The sequence below is a fragment of the Vulpes vulpes genome, chromosome 9 (assembly GCF_048418805.1).
Source record: "Vulpes vulpes isolate BD-2025 chromosome 9, VulVul3, whole genome shotgun sequence".
NCBI lineage: Eukaryota > Metazoa > Chordata > Mammalia > Carnivora > Canidae > Vulpes > Vulpes vulpes.
This window is the reverse complement of record NC_132788.1, coordinates 13,790,951-13,810,465: the sequence shown is the minus strand read 5'-3', so window position 1 is coordinate 13,810,465 and position 19,515 is coordinate 13,790,951. Positions and strand designations below refer to the sequence as shown.

At 36.8% G+C, this 19,515-nt stretch overlaps 1 protein-coding gene and 1 long non-coding RNA gene across 2 annotated transcripts in view; one reads left to right on the top strand and one right to left on the bottom strand.

The window, feature by feature from the left end:
- Window positions 1-7,319: 7,319 nt before the first annotated feature.
- Window positions 7,320-18,184, bottom strand: CCDC195 (coiled-coil domain containing 195). The gene is made up of 3 exons (XM_072719406.1): window positions 17,923-18,184; window positions 12,903-13,155; window positions 7,320-7,443 (listed from the first exon to the last, which is right to left on the bottom strand). The coding sequence occupies exons 1-3, from the start codon at window positions 18,182-18,184 to the stop codon at window positions 7,320-7,322; spliced, it is 639 nt and encodes a 212-aa protein (XP_072575507.1).
- Window positions 17,741-19,515, top strand: part of LOC140593828 (uncharacterized) — a 43,478-nt gene continuing 41,703 nt past the window's right edge. The window contains exon 1 of the long non-coding RNA XR_011994137.1: window positions 17,741-18,016. This is a non-coding gene — a long non-coding RNA (uncharacterized lncRNA). The remainder of the gene's footprint in view (window positions 18,017-19,515) is intronic.

Sequence of the window (19,515 nt, the reverse complement as noted above, 5' to 3'; positions counted from 1 at the left end):
AATGTTGCTATGATTGGTGTCAGAGAAATTACTGCCTGTGCTCTCTTCTAGGATTTTTATGGTTTCAGGTCTCATATTTAGGTTTCTAATCCATTTTGGGTTTATTTTTATGTAAAGTGTTAGAAAGTAGTCCATTTCATTTTTTTTTCATGTCGCTATCCAGTGTTCCCAGACAGCACCATTTATTGAAAAGACTTTTTCCTATTGACTATTCTTGCCTCATTTGTCATAGAGTAATTGACTCTATAAGTGTGCATTTTATTTCTGGGGTCTCTTTCCTGTTCCATTGATTTCTGTTTCTATTTTTCTCCTAGTGCCAGACTGTTTTGATTACTACAACTTTGTAGTATGTCTTGAAATTTGGAACTGTGATATCCCTGGCTTTGTTCTTTCTTAGGATGGCTTTGGCTACTTGGACTCTTCTATGCTTCTATACATATTTTAGTATTATTTTTTCTAGTTTTGTGAAAAATGCTGTTGGTATTTTGATGGGGTTTGCATTGAATTTGTAGTTTGCTTTGAGTAGTATGGACATTTCAACAGTATTAATTCTTCCAATCTATGAGCATGGAATATCTTTCCATTTGTTTGTGTCCTCTTCAGTTCCTTTCATCAGTATTTTATAGTTTTCAGAGTATAGGTCTTTCATCTCTTTGTTAAGATTATTCCTACTATTTTATCCTTTTTGGTGCAATTGTAAATGATGTTTTTAAAAACAATTTCTGTGACTTTATTATTAGTATATAGAAACACTATTGATTTCTGGGTATTAATTTCATATAATGCTACTTTACTGAACTTATTATTTCTAGTAGTTTCTGGTGGAATCTTTAGGATTTTCTATGTATAGTATCACGTCATCTGCAAATAGTGACAGATTAATTTATTTACCAATATAGATGCTTCTTTTTCTTTTTCTTGTCCAATTGCTGTGGCTAGGACTTCTAGTACTATGTTGGACACCTTAGTACCCACTAAGGGTGGACATCCTTGTCTTGTTCCTGACCTTAGAAGAAAAGTTCTCAGGGGGGCCTGAGTGGCTCAGCCATTGAGAGTCTGACTCTTGATTTTAGCTCAGGTTGTGATCTCAGGGTTGTGAGATTGAGCCCAATATCCGGCTCTGCACTCAGATGAAGTCTGCTTGAGATTTTCTCTCTCCCTCTCCTGTGTCCCTCCCTCTGCTCATGTGCTCTCTCTCTCAAATAATTTTTTTTAAAGAAGAAAAGTTCTCACCAGAATGATGTTAGCTGTGGGTTTTTCATATATAGCCTTTATTATGTTGAAGTATTTTCCCTCTAACACCACTTTGTTGAGAATTTTTATCATGAATGGATGTTGAATCTTGTCAAATGCATCTTTTGGGAAAATCATATGATTTTTATCCTTCATTCTGTTGATGTGGTGTACCATGCTTATTGACTTGTGAATATTGAACCATCCTTGCATCCCAGGAATAAATCCCACTTGATTGTGATGAATGATCTTTCTAATGTGTTGCTTTATGAGGTTTGCTGATATTTTGCTGAGAATTTTTGCGTCTATGTTCATCAAGGATAGTGACCTGTAGTTTTCTTTTTTGTAATGTCTTTGTCTGATTTTGGTATCAAGGTAAAGTTAGCCTTATAGAATCTATTTGTAAGCCTTCCTTCTTCTATTTTTTGAAACAGTTTGAGAATAGGTATCAACTCTTCTTTATTTTTTTTTTTAAATTTTTTTTTCTTATTATTTATTTATGATAGTCACAGAGAGAGAGAGAGAGAGAGAGAGAGAGAGAGGCAGAGACACAGGCAGAGGTAGAAGCAGGCTCCATGCACCGGGAGCTCGACGTGGGATTCGATCCTGGGTCTCCAGGATCGCGCCCTGGGCCAAAGGCAGGCGCCAAACCGCTGCGCCACCCAGGGATCCCTCTTCTTTAAATGTCTGAAACTCTTCTTTAAATGTCTGAAAGAATTCACTTGCAAATCCATCTAGTTCTGGACTTTTATTTTTTGGTAGTTTTTTTTATATTACCAATCAATTTAGTTACTTGTAATCAATCTATTCAGATTTTCTATTTCTTCTTGGTTCATTTCTGGAAGACTGCATGTTTCAAGGAATTTATCCTTTTTTTCTGTGTTGTACAGTTTGTTGGCATATAATTTTTCATAGTATTCTTTTGTAATACTTTATATTTCTGTGGTATCAGTAGTTATTTCTGTTTTCTAATTTTATTTGGGTCTGTTTTTTTCTTTCTTGCTGAGTCTGGCTAAAGGTTTGCAATTTTGTTTATCTTTTTAAAGAACCAGCTTTTGGTTTAATTGATTTTTTTCTATTACTTTTTTAAGTTTCTTTACATCATTTATTTCTGCTATGATCTTTATTGTTTCCTTTATTCTACTCACTTTGGGTTTGTTTGTTCTTCTTTTTCTAGTTCCTTCAGGAATAAGGTTAGATGGTTTATTTGAGTTTTTTATTGTTTCTTGAGGTAAGGCTGTACTGCTATAAACTTCCCAGTTAGAACTGCTTTTGTTATTTCCAAGAGGTTTTGAACCATTGTGTTTTCATTTTCATTTGTTTCCATGTTTTTTTTTTTTGAGCTCCTCTTAGATTACTTTATCAACCCACTGACTATTTAGTATGATGTGTAGCCTCTCCATGTTTCTTTGCTTGTTTTCCATTCTGCCACTCTGTATTTTTGATTGGAGAATTTAGGCCACTTACAGGTAAAGTAATTATTAATAGGTATGTATTTATTGCCATTTCAAACAGTTGTTTTCTTGTTTTGTAGCTCTTCTGTGTTTTTTTTTTTCCTCTTGCTCTCTTTCTTTTTGAACAATGAATACTGTTAGTGTTTCATTTGGCTTTTTTTCTCTTTATTTTTTGTGTATCTATGATAAGTTTTGGGTTTGTGGTTACCACAAGGTTCATATATAACATCCTAAGTAAATAACAATCCATATTAATATGATGGTCATTTAAATTCAAACACATTCTTAAAAAAAAAGAAAAGCGGGGAATGAAAAAAAAACTTTTTTTCTTCTTTTTCCCTTCTATTCCCTTTTTACTCCCTTCTCCACAGTTTATATATATGTTGTTGCATTTTACATCTTTTTATTCATATTTTTCTTATGTCTAATTATGGCCATTTCTTTTCCACTTAGTCTCTTTCACATTTCTTGTAATGTTGGTTTAGTGGTGATAAACTTCTTATTTTTTGTTTCTCTGGGAAACTCTATATCTCTCCTTCAAATCTGAGTGATAACTTTGCTGGGTAGAATATTCTTGGTTGTAGGTTCTGTTCCTTTCAGCACTTTGAATATATCATGCTACTTTCTTCTGGCTTGCAAAGTTTCTACTGAGAAATCAGCTGATATTATTATAGGGTTTATCTTGTAGGTAACTTTTTGTTTCTCTCTTATTGCTTTTAGGATTCTCTCTTTATCTTTAATCTTTGACATTTTAATTATTATGTTATGTCATATGGTCCTGTTTGGGTTCATTTTATTTGGAATTCGCTGTGCTTCATGGACTTGAATGTCTATTCTCCTCAGGTTAGGGAAGTCTGTAATTATTATTTCTTCAAGTAAGTTTTCTACCTTTCTCTCTCTCTTCTTCTTCTGGGAGCCTTAACAAAAATCTCTTGATGTCCAAGATATCTCTTAATCTACCCTCATTTAAAAAAATTCTTTTCTCTTTTAGCTATTAAGCTCATGTGCTTCCTATTACACCATCTTCCAGATTGCTGATATGTTCTTCTGTGACCTCTAATGCATGCTGATTCTCTCTTGAGTGTTTTTTAAAATTTCAGTTATTGTATTCTTCAGCCCTGTTTGGTTCTTTTTAATATTTTCCATCTCTTTATTGAAGATCTCACTGATTTCTTCCACTCTTTTCTCCAGCCTGGTGAATATCATTGTGATCATAACTTTAAATTCTTTATCAGACATATTGCTTAACTCTCTTTCATTTCATTCTTTTACCGAGGTTTTTTTTTTCTTCCTCTTTTTTTAGAGCGTATTCTTCTGTCTCCGCATTTTCCTTGACTTTCTATGTTTGTTTCTATGGATTAGGTGAAATGATTACTTCTATAGTTGAAGGAGTGGTCTGCATGGTGACCTCTATGCAGACTGTATGAGCTTGGTGGCTTTTGGTGGATTTTTGTATGTGCTAGTTGCTCTTTTAGATCATGGCTTTTTACACAGTGAATAATGAAAAAATAAAAAAGAACATTATAAAAGGAAAGAAAAAAGAAAAGAGAAAAGAAGAAATAAAGAAATGAAGAAAACACGAAAGAAAAGAACAAAACCAAAGATGAAAACAAAGTAAGACAACAAATATTCAAAAATAAATAAAACAGGATAAAACAGTAAAAAAAAACAAAACAAAACCCCACACCCTCTCTGCCCCCAAACTACAGCTTGTTTTCTGAGCCCTAGCACTGCACAGCAGCTGGTGTGTGATTCTGGACTCTGGGCTCTTGGAAGTCATGAGCTCCCTGAGACTCTTGGACTGGGCTGTTATAGTGTGCAGACCTTGCTTCAGTCTAGGCTTTTAGAGTGGGGTTGGGAATGTCAACTGTGATGTTCCCCAGTCCGTTTGACTTGGAGAGCTTTTCTGTAGCTCCTTCACTGTTTGACAGAGTTCTGGTGTGTGTGTGTGTGTGTGTGTGTGTGTGTGTGTGTATTTAACATACTAGCTCTGTGTTTTTTTGTTTGTTTGTATTTCTGTGCCCAAGGACAGAAGGATCTGCTCCCATTGTGTTAGGAGTTCCCTCTGTTACTGTTTCTCCATCTCTCTCACTGTTCTCTTGCCATTCTCTCTGTTTTTGCCTGTTCAGTAGCTATTCAGTCAGCCCTCAATTCTTCAGGAGGAATTATTCTATCAATAGCTGTAATTTGGTGTGTTCCATGGATGAGGTGAGTTCAGTGTCTTCCTATGTCGTCATCTTGAATCCAAATGTTGACTGCAGCTCTTTTTGTATGGGGCATGCACAGGTCTATTCCCCAGAGCCTCTACTCATTTCTGTTTCTTGCAGTTCTTAGTAGCCATTTGAGTTCCTGACTAACTAAGTTTGGGGCATAGAAGAAGACAAATATATTGGTCAGAGCATGACTGAGATACACTTCATGTTCTTTGTACCTCGCTATATTTAAAAATCTTCTCAGGAGATTTACTATCAAACAGTATAGTGAGTCAGGGACCAGAAATGAGGCTTTGTTTCTTTAATCATAATATTAAATGCTTTAATATTAAAGTTTAACATTTGATGGTGCCGTGTTTTTTACCGGACAGTATTAGAATGATGTAGTTGTTAATATTAATTCAAGTCAGCTCACAGAACATGTGTGAAATGCCAATCACATACTAGTCATCAAACTTGGTATTGGGGATAATTTGTCATTATATCTCTGCCAGTTTTAACATTGTAATTTGGGTGGTTGTCATTTATTGCCTTTTTTTTTTTTACTGTTTAGGAAATGTTTCTTTTAACTGATGTTAACACAAAAGTCTTTATTTTGCAAGTAGGCAGAAAATATAATTGTGCATGACTAAAAATACCAAGAATCTCATAGGTTACTATCTAATTATCCACTGAATTGTGTCTTTATTCCCAGATGAATGTGTTTTTAAATCTCATTTGTATCTTTCCCCTCTGGTTGTAACTTTTACCCTATTGTACATCTGTTATAATGTTGAGAATATTGTTAATCTTAAATGAATATCATAAATAAAAGAAGCATTTGACCCATTATGTAGCTTTTACCTCAGGGTTTTCATTGATTCATCCATCTCCCTTCTAAGAGCTTGTCTGTGACTATTAAAATCCTTTCTTAGAAACAGATTGGACCATTCTTATCCTTTCCTTGCTTCACTGCTTCCACTTCAACTTGGCATCAGATTTGAGAGCCCTGGACTATGCTTGTTATTATTTACAATAGTGAATTGTAAGCATAGCTGACACTAGCAGAAATCAGCTGAGAAAGCTTATTTAAAATGAGAATTTCTTGTTTGCTCCCTGTCTGTCCCCCTACTTCTTCAGCCAATTCAATTTGTCTGGGGTGAAACCAAAGAATTTGTATTTTAACATTCTGATGACTTTAAAATATTTGTTTAAAAAGAGTGTTGGTATTGGGGAGGAAACAAGGAATCTGCATTTTTTAAAGATCTACTTATTTATTAGAGAGAGAGAGAGAGAACATGAAGGGAAAGGGCAGAGGGAGAGGGAGAGAGAGAATCTCGTGCAGATTCCCTGCTGGGCTCAGAGCCCAACAGGGGACTTGATCTCATGACTCTGAGATCACGACCTAAGCAGAAATCAAGAGTTGGATGCTTACTCAGCTAAGCTACCCAGATGCATCAGGAATCTGCATTTTAATGCTCTGAATATTTTAAGATTGTTATTTATTTAAGACAGAGAGAGAGAGGAGAGAGAGAGGGAAAGAGAGAGAATGGCAGAGACACAGGCAGAGGGAAAAGCAGGCTCCATGCAGGGAGCCCGATGTGGGACTCGATCCCGGGTCTCCAGGATCAGGCCCTGGGCTGAAGGAGCCACTAAACTGCTGAGCCACCTGGGCTGCCAGCTCTGAATATTTTAATATATTAGTTTTAAAAGGGCGTTGGTATTTGAACGTGATTGCTGTAAACCAGGAGGGGGAGATGTTTTCCTGAAAAGAAGTTCAGGAATTGATGGAATTCTGACATTTCCAATCCCTAAGTAATGATCGTCTGAATCTTTTTTTTCTTTCCTTCCAAGCAAGTTTAGTGGCTTTGTCATTAGCCAGCCCACAATTGCTCTGAGCCCACCATATGGGAGTCTGCTGTATTTGTGCTCCCATGCCTGTGACACAGAATATTAAAAGACCAAATGAGTTAGTATCAGTGAAATATCAACAAACAATTAACTATAAGGATAATCACTATTGCTTCTATACCATTAATCAAAAATAGTACTTTTTTTCCCCCTAAATTTGTTACAGGTTCATCTGGGAAGTGACACTTATAATGTAAACAGCAGCATTTCCTGATGGCATAAGGCAGCTACTGAACACTACCATGCAATTTAATTTAATTACATTTAATTGCTCACATGCTGCATAGAGAGACTACAATAGTCACTGTACAGCCATCAACATTAGTATTCAACAACAACAGAAAGTAATCACTTCTATTTCTTGGCCAAGTCCATTGACAAGTCCATTGACCTGATTCCAAGCATTTTGTATGTCTTACTGGGCATCTTTCCAGAGCTCTTTATAGGAGAGAACACTGACCCAGAGTGGCCTCAGTGTTTCCATGTCTTGAGAATTAGCTGTTTCTTAAATTTCATCACCTCACACAGCCTATTCTGCAATGGTACTTAGCTGGTTTGTGGTTTGATTTGGTGAACATTTCAAAGAACTTGAATTTCTGGAATATGAAGACACATCCATGGGTAACAGGAAACTGACTGTCTTTATCTTGTCCCTAAAGAAAGCAGAATAAAGAGAAGGTAAATAAGACTTTTTAGTGAGCCTTTATATAAAATATTAACTATTTTTCTAAGCCACCAAATACTACCTAAAGCATTAAAGCTCATTTGAAATACATCATAATATATTTTGTTTAGTTATTTAACAATAATGCCAAAAATATATTGGCATTGGACTTTTCATTAAGTGCTGATAAAACTAAACTTTAAACAATTGAGGGAAGATTATTTTCTTAATGTTTAAAGTTAAAGAATATCATATTGTCTCAGGCAAAGAGTCTTTCACATTGAAGCTCTTCAGGTGAAATGAAGCAGAAATTTGAGACCATTATTTTATAATCCAGATCAACCTGCAATTATAGACTTTGAATTAACGGAATATCCATCACACCTGAACAACAAAGGGGAGAAAGGAGAGGTGTCAGGGACTCCTGTCATCTGAAGGATTAAATCGTTCCATTGTGCCCACTCCTTTCACCTCCAACAGTGTTATATAGAATTTTGACATAAATTAGGATATGCTACTCTCAGGAAAAAGTCAAAAGAATGGTGTTTGAAATCACTGTCTTTTCTCCAATTTCATCCTCTCTCTGTCTCTCTCTCTCTTTGTAGTAGATAAGGCCATCATTTCACTGAGTGGCATATAGTGGCCTGTATCCAGGGGAACACATCTGCTCCCTCCCTTGGGAGGAAGGCTAGTGGCTCCATATGTTGGGATCAATAAAATAATAACTGCTCTGCCACTTATAAGCACTCAACTATCTCATTTGTTCTTTACAAAAACTATGAGATAACTGCTATTATGATCCCCCCCCTTTTTTTTTACAAAAGAATAAACTATGGTATAAAATAGAGTTATAACTTTTCTAAGGCCAATGATGGAGTTGAGATTTTATCCATCTGATTCCAGAGGCTGCTTTCTTAACCATTTTGCTATAAGAAAAGGAAAGGATACATTGGACTCTTGAGCAACACAGGGGTTAGGGGCTCTCAGCCCTGGGGGAGTGGAAAATCTGCACATAACTTTTGATTCCCCCCCAAACTTGACTACTACTAGGCTACTGTTGACTGGGAGCCTTACCAATAACATGAAGAGTCTATTAGTACATATTTAGCATATTGTATGTATTATATACAGTATTCTTATAATAAAGCAAACTAGAGAAAATAAAGGCAATTGTTAAGAAAATGTTCCTTAAGAAAATCATAAGATATTGTACTTACTGAAAAGATTCCACGTATAAGGGGAGTGGTGCAGTTCAGACCTGGGTTGTTCAAGAGTCAACTGTGTATTTATTTAATGTGTCTGGTTTCTCCTACCAGCAAAATGAATAATATAGTATTTCTAATTAAATTCATAATTAATTAATTAACTTTTATTAAAAATATTAATTTGAGGAACGCCTGGGTGACTCAGTGGTTGAGCGTCTGCCTTTGGCTCAGGGCGTGATCCTAGAATCCAGGGGTCGAGTCCCACATTCGGCTCTCTGCATGGAACCTGCTTCTCCTTCCTCTACCTATGTCTCTGCCTCTCTCTCTCTCTCTCTCTCTGTGTCTCTTGTGAATAAATAAATAAAAATCTTTAAAATAAAAAAAATATTAATTTGAGTACAGTTGACACACAATGTTAGATTAGTTTCAGGTCTACAACATAGTGATTACACATTTCTATGCTTCATGCTATGCTCTATATGGACCTTTCCCCCTAATTTTTTTGACATCCAGAGATTTTTTTTTTCTTAAACACAAGAGAACATTAGATTTCTAGGTTTGTAGTTTCTATGAAAACTAAGGAAAAAATAAAGTTCTCTATCTGGTTTTTGGAGAGTGTTTGTTATTAGAAATATTGACATTGGCATTATTTTGTAAAACACTTTCTTGGTATAATAATGAAAAGGCTCACAAGCAAATTAGGTATGATGTCTGCCTGCTTCAAAAGCCAAGCAAATTGGTTCTTGATAAATCTTTGTGAATTCTTTGAGAGCTATTAGAAAGTAAATGGATTTACAAAAAAATTAGAGGACTAATGTGATGACACATTACTTTACTAGTTAATTACTGAGGAAGTAAAAGACAAAATTAAAAAGCACTATAACAAAAAAATACATGCTTTATTCTTCTCAACAGTTATCTGCATCAATTGGATTTTATGCCAACCCAGCTGTTGATTTCAAGCCATTACTGATTTTCTTGTTTTAACACAAACCTGCAATTGGCTCAGTCTTTCCCATTAAAGTAGATTCTAAATTACCAATGAACTGTGTTCTAAATAGTTTATTCTTTGGCAGCTTGGAATTTGGAAAACATTTTACTTCAGAAAAATAATACGCTATAAATGTTGGTTAGGCTGCCAAATGATCACAGAAAATAACATGAATTGAAGTGGGAAAATTAATAATACCATATTTCTCAGCATTGTAGGTCTGCGAGAATGTAATGGTTTAAGTGCAAAAAATAAAACATTATGATATGTGCATGGCACAATTTCAAAATATGCAGACACAGACTGGAAAGATAGATGTCCATCAAAATCTAAATGGTGGTTATAGACTGAAGTTATAGAAGATTTTCCTTTTTATACTTTTTTACTTTGAATGCATTTATATTTTGTAATTTTCGTTTTATAATGAATATTTAGTGCCTTTATAAACTGTATATATATATATATGCATGCATATATATGTATATATGTAAAGTATATGTGTATATATATAATTTTTTAAAACAACGGACATTCTTTTTTACGATGAACATTTAGTGCTTTTATATACATAAACACACACAATTTTTTTTAAGCAAAAGTCACCTCTCTGCCTTTCTTCCCTCTCTCCTCTTGGAAAACACATGGCCATTGGAACACATGATTGGGTGTCCACCCTTGCTTCTGTATCCCACATCTGCTCTGCCAATGAATCTTATGAGATTCATCTTCAAAGTATATCCAGAAACCACATCCTCTATTACTGCCCTTGGCCAAGAAATAATCATCTTTTGCCTCGATTATTTTTTAAAAAGATTTTATTTATTTATGAGAAACACAGAAAGAGAGGCAGAGACATAGGCAGAGGGTGAAGCAGGCTCCCTTCTAGGACTCTGATGTGGGACTCGATCCCGGATTCTGGGATCATGCCCTGAGCTGAAAGCAGAAGCTCAACCGCTGAGCCACTCAGGTGTCTTAACCTCAATTATATTTTTTTTAGCCTTAAACCTGGTCTTTTTATTTTCTGTATCATTTTCCTACAGTCTTTTTTCAAGCAGAACTCCTAACATGGTCTTTAATCTTTATTTATTTATTTATTTATTTATTTTATTTTTTTTTTAAATTTATTTATTTTAATGAAAGGAGTATGTTACGCACTCAGTTCACTTGGAATAAATCCAGAATCATTGCAGGGGAGTAGCAGGTCATCCCCTCATGCTTTGCTTTCATCTTCTCCCTCTCTCTTGCTTTCTCACTCTGTTCCAGTCACACCAGCCTCCTTTCCTTTCCTCAAACACTGGTCATATGCCCCCCAGCATCTCTTGTATTTGTTGTCCTCCATTCTTGGAAAGTTTTTCCCACCCAGCAATCATCAGGACGCTTTCCCTTTTTACTCAGATGGCGAGGTATTTTCTAGCCATGATATGTACAATTTCAACAATGCTTGCTCCTTCAACCCTTCTTTTCCCCCTTTTAATTGGTTTAATGTTATCTTTCATATGTATCACCATCTAACACAAATGATACACTTTTATGTATTTTCTTGTTTATGGATGATCAGTGTTACAAAGGAACATGCTCCCTGTGGGCAGGGACTTTGGACAATGTCATTTTTTACTGTATCCTCATGGCGTAGAATCCTGTCCAGTATGTGACATGCCTCCAGGATTATTTATTGAATGAATGAATGAATGTAATGAAGGTATGAAAAAAATAGATCAAGAGGATAGAAATGAAACTTAGGATAACACCTGCCCATTGGCAGGACCAGGGAAGAGAGATATAGGATCTTTCTCTCTGTTAGTAACATTTTTTTCCTTTTATGTATAAAAGCATCTGAAGAAAATGTGACAGAATTGTTGCAGATGAAAACAGTGGTATTTGTAACATTAGCTTCTGAATATTTTTGCCTTTTAAAACTTTTCAGAAAGACCTCTTTTACTAGCTTTCCAATAATTACAGGACAAAGCACACACTTGTGAGCATTGCACGGAAGGCCTCTCATATGGATCTTGCTCCCTCCTTCACCCTCATTCACTTGACTACTCTAGTTTTCCCCAGTCATGTTTTCTTCTATCTCCTTGCCTTTTCTGCTCTACCTGGGGTGATCTTTCCATTTTCCTTTGCCTGGCTACATGCCGCTGTCTTTCATGACTCAGGCTACTCTATTCCTATAATAGAACTTTCTATAAGTGAAACACGATTTTCATCGTGTCTCATAAAATTCAAATGAAACTGGCTCAGCCTTTGCGTCCTGCATCCTGTGGGAGGTCCATGCTCTTTCCAATATTGATGAGAGTCCTAGCAGGCCTATCACTGGTATTATCCCTCGATTTGGTTTCTTGCCACTGCTGAGTTTGATGACTCTTTTATTCTTCCCACAACCACATTTGTTCCAATTTCTCTTCTCCATGTGAACCCAGACTTCTTTTTCTCCTTGAGGGAGACAAATGTGTAGAGACTCTTGGTAGAGAGTCAAGGCCTAACTGGGAATCAGAAGGCAGGGATGGGGGAGGGCAGATCATGCTCTAGCCTTGTAGAGGGAATAAATTAGACTTGATAGTGACAATTTTGTTCTGAAAGGGCCATTGGCTCTACACACTTCTGGTGTCACTGTCCGACATTCCTCTTAAAGACTCCCTGCCTATCTCTCAAATATTTCCTCAAATCTCTTTTTTCCTCAGGCTGCGCCTACCTCCCTACACACCAGCTCCTATAGTTGGCAGAACAAATTCCTTTTCTCTTTGTCTCTTAGCCCTTTTCAGTTATGCCTTTTTTATACCCCTCAAAACCCACTGGGTCACTTCCTGCACAAGAACAGTCCTCTCTCAGAGAGGAATTTTGTGTTCAGTTCCTAAAAGAAGTGTGTCTTTTCCCTGAGAAGCACTTTATTAGAGTGATCGTTCACTTGTGTATCTTTGCCACTGAATGAAAGTTTCGAACATAACATTTTGCTTTTGCTGAATGTTTTATCAACAGTGGCCAGCTCAGAGTACAGTCATTGGTGTTCAATGAGCAGACTGATTAGGTGTTCTGCTCATAGAGGAGTTTGTTGGAGTGCCATTTGACCTCAAAAAATTTTTTTCTTTCTTTTGATCCCTAAATGCACATAAGTGAGATGGAAATTATTTAGGCCTAAGAGCCTACTTGGTTTTGTTTCCTCCACTAGATTAAGACCTTGTTTATCCAGAGGAATGTCTCAGCACCCATCACAGCATGTGCCAATCACCTGGATTGAGGCAGATTGTATCTTACCTGGTTACCTGACCAAAAACATGCTCAGGAGATGCTCTTTGGTTGGAACTCGTGCTGGTCAAAGAATCTGCTACAAACATCTCTTCTTCATTGTCTTGCTTCTTAACTGAAGAACATGCCAGTGATTTAACACTTCTCTGAGCTTCTAGAATCCCACTCTTGGGGTGTCTTTCCCCACCTTTCCGAGGATCCTTTGCAGTAAATGAATGAATAGGTGAGGAAATGGAATAGCGTCTAACAATCATGACATTGTCTGTATAGGAGACACAAAATTTAAGTTCATGAAAATTTTACCTTGAATGACATCCACAAATGGCAAATTATATTAATAGTACTTCATCAAAATGAACTAAATATATCTATTGCTTTTGATTCATTTTTTTCTCACATAAACTACATCTGTTCCCTGATTTATTTCACAAATAATTGAGTGCCAGTCACATGCCAGGCACTTTTTTATGAGATAGAGATGGGGATATGGTAGTGACTCACATAAAACTCTTGCCCACACGAGCTTACCTTCTTGCATGCAGGCAGATGATAAACAAACATCATGTGATAAAATTCAGGTAGTGATAGGTCCTAAGAAGTCAAGTTAGGCTGATAAAGGCAAAAGGATAGAGACAGATGAGGTAGGGGCTCTGACAACTGTATAAATAGTGTGGTCAGAAAGACCTTTGTGAAGATGCATTAGAAAAGAGACCTGGACATGTAGAAGTAATAAAACAAGACTTTACAATGGGATGACCATGGACATTCTGGAGACGCCAACTCTGGACAGCTTTTCTCTCTCCTTCTAGAAGATTGTAGAAGAACTTGTTCATCATAGACCCTCACCACCTGAACGGCCACAAATAATTGAACTGGTTGCTGTTAACTGGCCTATATCTGGTGTGTCTTGACTTTAGTTGGGATTGTCATTAAGAGGAAGCCTGTTGATTGAGAGATAAAAGCACAGGACCATATGTGGAAAGAAGCAGAGGTGCCTTGCATGGAAAACTGGAGTGTTCCTGAGAGAGAGATGGAGAGATTTATGGCCTTAGTTTCCAAGGACTTTCAATAAGTTCTTTTCTTGATGTGAATCAAGGTTCTCTGTTCCTTGTAACTTAGGCACTTGATTAAAAGAGCTTTATTTTCGGGAGTTTAGTTTGTCTGAATCCTCATGACACTGTACTAATGCTGACCAGACATCCAGTTATTACCCAGGGGGCTAAGAACTCTGACCTCATGGGTTGGTTTTCATTTTCTGGAGCACTTAAGGAATGTTTGTCAAATCTTTTTTCTTTCTTGTTACAGTTCTGGCATGAACTAGCATGGATATTTAAGAAAGGCCTGCATCGTGTTTCAGTTTTAAGAGTGCTAGAAGCACAATTGTTTCTTACTTAGGTTTGCTGCCTACATCTGCAGAATGCGGACCGCTGATTATTAAGGCCATTGCAAAAAGTGGAGGCTGCCCTGGCTTTTATGGTTTGGAAGAGCAGAAGATTAACTTTTAAGCAAGAGTTTAGGGGTGGGGGGAGGTGGTTTAAGGTCAAATCTATCTGAAGTTAATAATTGCATGCAAATACTGTTTTCTAAATTATTTCTAAACACTACTTTGGCCATGATCTATAACTTCTATAATTGTCTAAAAACAAGTTTATGGCTATTGACAATCATAAAAGTTTTTGTTTGAAAGGATTATGAAACAATCTTTTTATAGTGAACGGTAGGAAATCACAATAGAGGAAATTGTGCCGATGATGGCCAGGGGAAGTTTATTCTTATTTGGAAACCTATGCTCCAACTTCTCCAACTTGACCGATGATCAACTTTGCTCTTTTTTCATCTCTCTGGGTCACAAATAGTCTGTTATCCTTTCACTTCTTATCTGTAAAAGGGAAAGGATATTCAACACAACATCATGGGGTCATTAGTGTAATTTCAGAGATCGCTGCCAAATGCAGTGTATTTGCCAGCAAAGGATATGAATACATTGCAGAGAATCAAAGGTCCAGCAATGCTGGGGGATCCCTATAAAGAATCATTTCTTTTATCTTCCTTGCAGCAAAGTATTTCTCTCCTGATGGTCCCAAGGTGACATTGCACAGGGCAGGAGGGTAAGGGCAGCATCTCTGAAAGTGCTGGTTGCATTTCATATCTACCAAATGCTTATCCACTATTACAGATGCTTCCATGAGAGTTTATTCAACAAAGATTCATTCTAATCAGGTGCTCTTCTGCATTCTTCTTCATAATATATATATTATATATATCCCCAAGCAGCTGTGTCCCTGGGATGTAGCATAGCTCTGTGCCCTCAGGTGAATGATGGGGAAGTAGGCTTCTCTATTCATAAAATCTCATTTTTGTCTCACTACACATATTGCACAACCAACAAAAGAACTTTTAGTTCCAAGTGATTCTCTTCCAGGTTCTCTTTAATTATTCCCTTTCTTAAAGAGATTCACATTTCTGATTTCATATTGTTCCTTCTCAAAGAATAGGTTTATATTATTCTGTTTTTAAAGGATTGGACAGGTTGCTTAACCTCTAGGCCTTATATCCTCAACTGTAAAATAAGGGGATGATCTTGAAAATTCCTTTCTAGTAGCAAAGATCTATGATTCAGTTTTAAGTATGAGTGCCACTTCAGTTTGAAGTTAAGATACTGGCAATGTCTTAAAATTAAAATTGCTGATAAAAAAAAAACTTATGCCAAAGTCAAATAGCATTTTTTTTGCATATCCAATGATATGAAGATAACTATCACCAAGTAACTCATGTTGAATCTTACCTGTGCTATCTCTTTTAATGTTCTCAACAGCCATAGGAGATAGATTCAATCACTATGTCCATTTCACAGATGAGGTGAGTGATCATAAAAGCATGTTACATTCATAGGATGTGTAGAACTTTACAGAACTTTACAGTTAGGAGAGGCTTGGGAAGGTGTTTAATCTATTCCATTCATTTTTACATGAGGATGCTGAGGTCAGGAGTTTTATGTGTCCTACTTAGCACTGACCAACTATTACAAAATTGAGACTACAATACAGTGTCCTCATGCTCAGGCCAATGTTCTTCCTGCTTATGTCACTTACTTTTGTAATAGCACATAAAATATAAGACGCAGATAAAGACATGCAGAGTAACTCAACGGGGCTTCCAAGCACAAATTTAAATCATATTTCTTTCTTTGTTTTGTTAATGCAACTGACGAGGGTTCCCCAAATGTTACCAGTTTTTCACCAGTCCTTTTAAACTTAATGCTAGCGTTCTTGTTGGCAGTTACCATCCATATGCTGAAGAAGTATGATATCAATTGTGTGTTTAGCTCTAATTAATAGTCTAAACTCCCCTAAGCTTGATAGCATTCAGGCCCTGAGAGTTTAAAAGGTAATACTCTTTGTCCTTTGAATGGTGTAATTCTTGTTGTAAAATAGCCACAGATATACTAAGATTCAACATACTTTTTCATTAGGTTAAGCTAATGATAAGCTTATAGAGAATAGATTTCAAGGAATGTCATCTACCTTTGGAGTAAGGCAGTGGTTTTCAAATGGAGGGAATTTTGTTCTTCAGGCAACATCTGGAATGTCTGAAGACATTTTTGTTGGTTACGACTGGAGGGTAAGAGGCAGGTACTACTGGCATCTAGTATTTAGAAGCCAGAAAAGCTGCTAAACAGTGTACAGTATCCAAGACAGATCCATTAAATACAGAGCTATTTAGTACAAAATGTCCAAGATTGCAGAGGTTGAGGAACTATGGGGTAAGTGTGTATTATAAATATCCCTATCTTTCTCTTCTTTTTTTCTTTTCTTTAACCAGGAAAAAGTCTAACCTCTTTATCAGTTATTCTTTAATTTTATTAAATAACCAGCAGACAGAACTACTCAGATCCAGAGTTGCACTTGGCAAAAAGGGAAAAAGCCCTGATTGGAATCTGTTCCAGTTTTGAAATGTAGGGCTCCATGCTAGAGAGAGAACTCTCCAACAGAGAAAACCAGCTGGCAAACATGACGTGTTCCCTTGCCAAGCTGTTTAGAACCTCTAAATGGCATTGCCTGAAGCCTTTGACAGATAATATTAAAAGATTTGAGTATTTAATTATGTACATCAATTTTATTTGAATATGCTGTGTGTAGGCAAGCACTGATAATTTAAATGTAGAATGTATTTTTCGCTCTGCTGATTTCCGACTTCGTGTGTGTAGTCACACGACTTCGTCTTCGCAGTCAAAATACTTTCCCATAAAAAATGAGGGATTTGATTTTCAGAATATATCAGACACTGACCCTGCGTCTTGAAATCTTCAACCTGTATAGGAGGTTGACTTACATGCAACACACATTCTTATAGGGCAGGAAGGTTCTTTGTAAAACATGGATAAGAAACAACATCTGCCATTTGTTGTGTGTTGGCCAGATGCTATGTTAAGCACTTAGTCTATTATTGCAGTGAGATAGGTACTGCAACCCTGTGAGGTAAGTACTCTGAGGCTTCCTAATGTAGAAAACAAAGGTTAGAGATTTCTTGTATCTCTGAGTCAAGTGGATAATGAATGACAAATCACTTGCAACCATATTTATCTGACTGTAATATCCATACACTTAACTACTGTGCAATATTGTGGCTTAATAAGTGAACATGGCATTTGACATATACCCATTCAGTGTGCTATTATGTGACATTTAAAGACTTGAGGTCAAGAAGGGGGAAAAAAACCCACTTTGTTGTTATAATGTGACTGGTTTTCATCAACCTGTCAGTCTTACCTTTCCAGGAATATCTAGAAATAGTTTTGATGTTGCTAAAATATGTTGCTTGAAGATGCTAACGATTTGTTCCCCTAGGGATTTAAAGGTGATCTACCAGGAGAAAAAGGGATTTAAAGGTAATCTACCAGGAGAAAAAGGATGAAACTCACCGTTGCAAATACCAACTTATGCAGATATGTGAGAGGCACAATAAACCTGAATTTAGGAGAGCTTTGCAAAGACGGGCACAGCCCAGAAGAGCTATGGACATTTGGTACCTTGGTGTTCGTGCACAGCTGGAGCTGCCCCAGTGGAAGCACCACAGTGAAGAGTTGCAGGAGATTTTTCAGATGCTTTTTCAAGGTTACCAAGGTATGTGACTTCCTCTTCCCTTTCATCTCCTGATTCTCTGCTGGGGCCCGGGGTTCTCTGACTACTTGAAGTCAGCTTCATCCGAAGGACATGATTCTCTTTCTCCAGCTTGTTGATCTCTGCTCGCATTTCCTGGATAATTCTCATGAACTGGATGTTAGCTTCCATTTGCCCCTTCTTGGGTGGCTCTGGTCACCTTTTGCTCATGAACCAAATGCACAGTCTACTCAGTGGGACTGGTTGATCCCACCAGTAAACCTTCCTGGACAATAGATGTCACTCTTCTCTGGACCGTCTTTCAGCACCTGGGGAGTTAGACTGTCAGGGAGGAAAAGGATCTCCATGACTTATTCATTCTGGGTTTTGTTTTTCAGATAGAGCTTTCCTTTGTATCTTTAATTTCATATCAATCCACAGTTTTAGAATATTGCTTTGTGCCCGAAGAGAAGAGAGCATGCCAAAAATTTCCAGGGAGGAATGTAGTTTCTTATTTCTGTCATGAACTCACCATCCTACCAGCTACTCAGTTTCTCTCTGTTACTACTTCTGGTATCAAATGTTTTATAGAATCATCAACTGTCATCAGGACATGAAAACTGGTGCATAAGAATTATGCCTTGTCTTTTCTATAAAATATGTCATAGTTCTGTACTTTGGGAGTAAATTGTTAATTTTGACACTTGTTGATTGAGGATAAAATTAATCGTAGGGGACATATGATTGCAGTGAGGTTACTATAAAAGTTAATTGTACCTAAATCTTTCAAGATAAGGTCAAGGACCCAGACAATCACTTTCAGTAGGTTTCTATCTTGTAAGCATTTTCGCTATTATTTGGTTTTAGAATATTTGCTTGGGCAAAGGTTGCCCAGGGATATTTTGGAAATGTAAGAAGATATAGGTTGAACATTAATCTTGAATGAGAAGGGCATGCAACGATTGACAGCTTTCGTTACCTATTTCCTGACGAGGTTTCTTTGTTGGGAATGCAAAGTATGAATCTTAAATAGCATATGCTCTGATAGCAGTATCTATTTGGAAATTCAATTAAGGTTTAAACATATGCACTTATGCAATAGGGTAAAAATGATTGGAAAATTTTTCATGGTGATAGTTTTCCTTGCACATTCATTTCCTTGTTTTCTGTATATATTGATTTTTTTTTTGGCCTAGCTTAATAAATATTTGTTGATTGATCCAAGGCTGCAGTTTGAAGGAGTGATTGGAGCAAGTCTTACTCCTTTTTTTTTTTCTAAATATTTTATTTATTTACTTATTCATGAGACACACACACACACACACACACACACAGAGAGAGAGAGAGAGAGAGAGAGAGAGAGAGGCAGAGACACAGGCAGAAGGAGAAGCAGGCTCCATGCAGGGAGCCTGACGTGGAACTCCATCCTGAGTCTCCAGGATCAGGCCCCCAGCCGAAGGTGGCACTAAACCGCTGAACCACAGGCTCTGCCCCTCCTTTTTTATGCATACACATTTTTATAT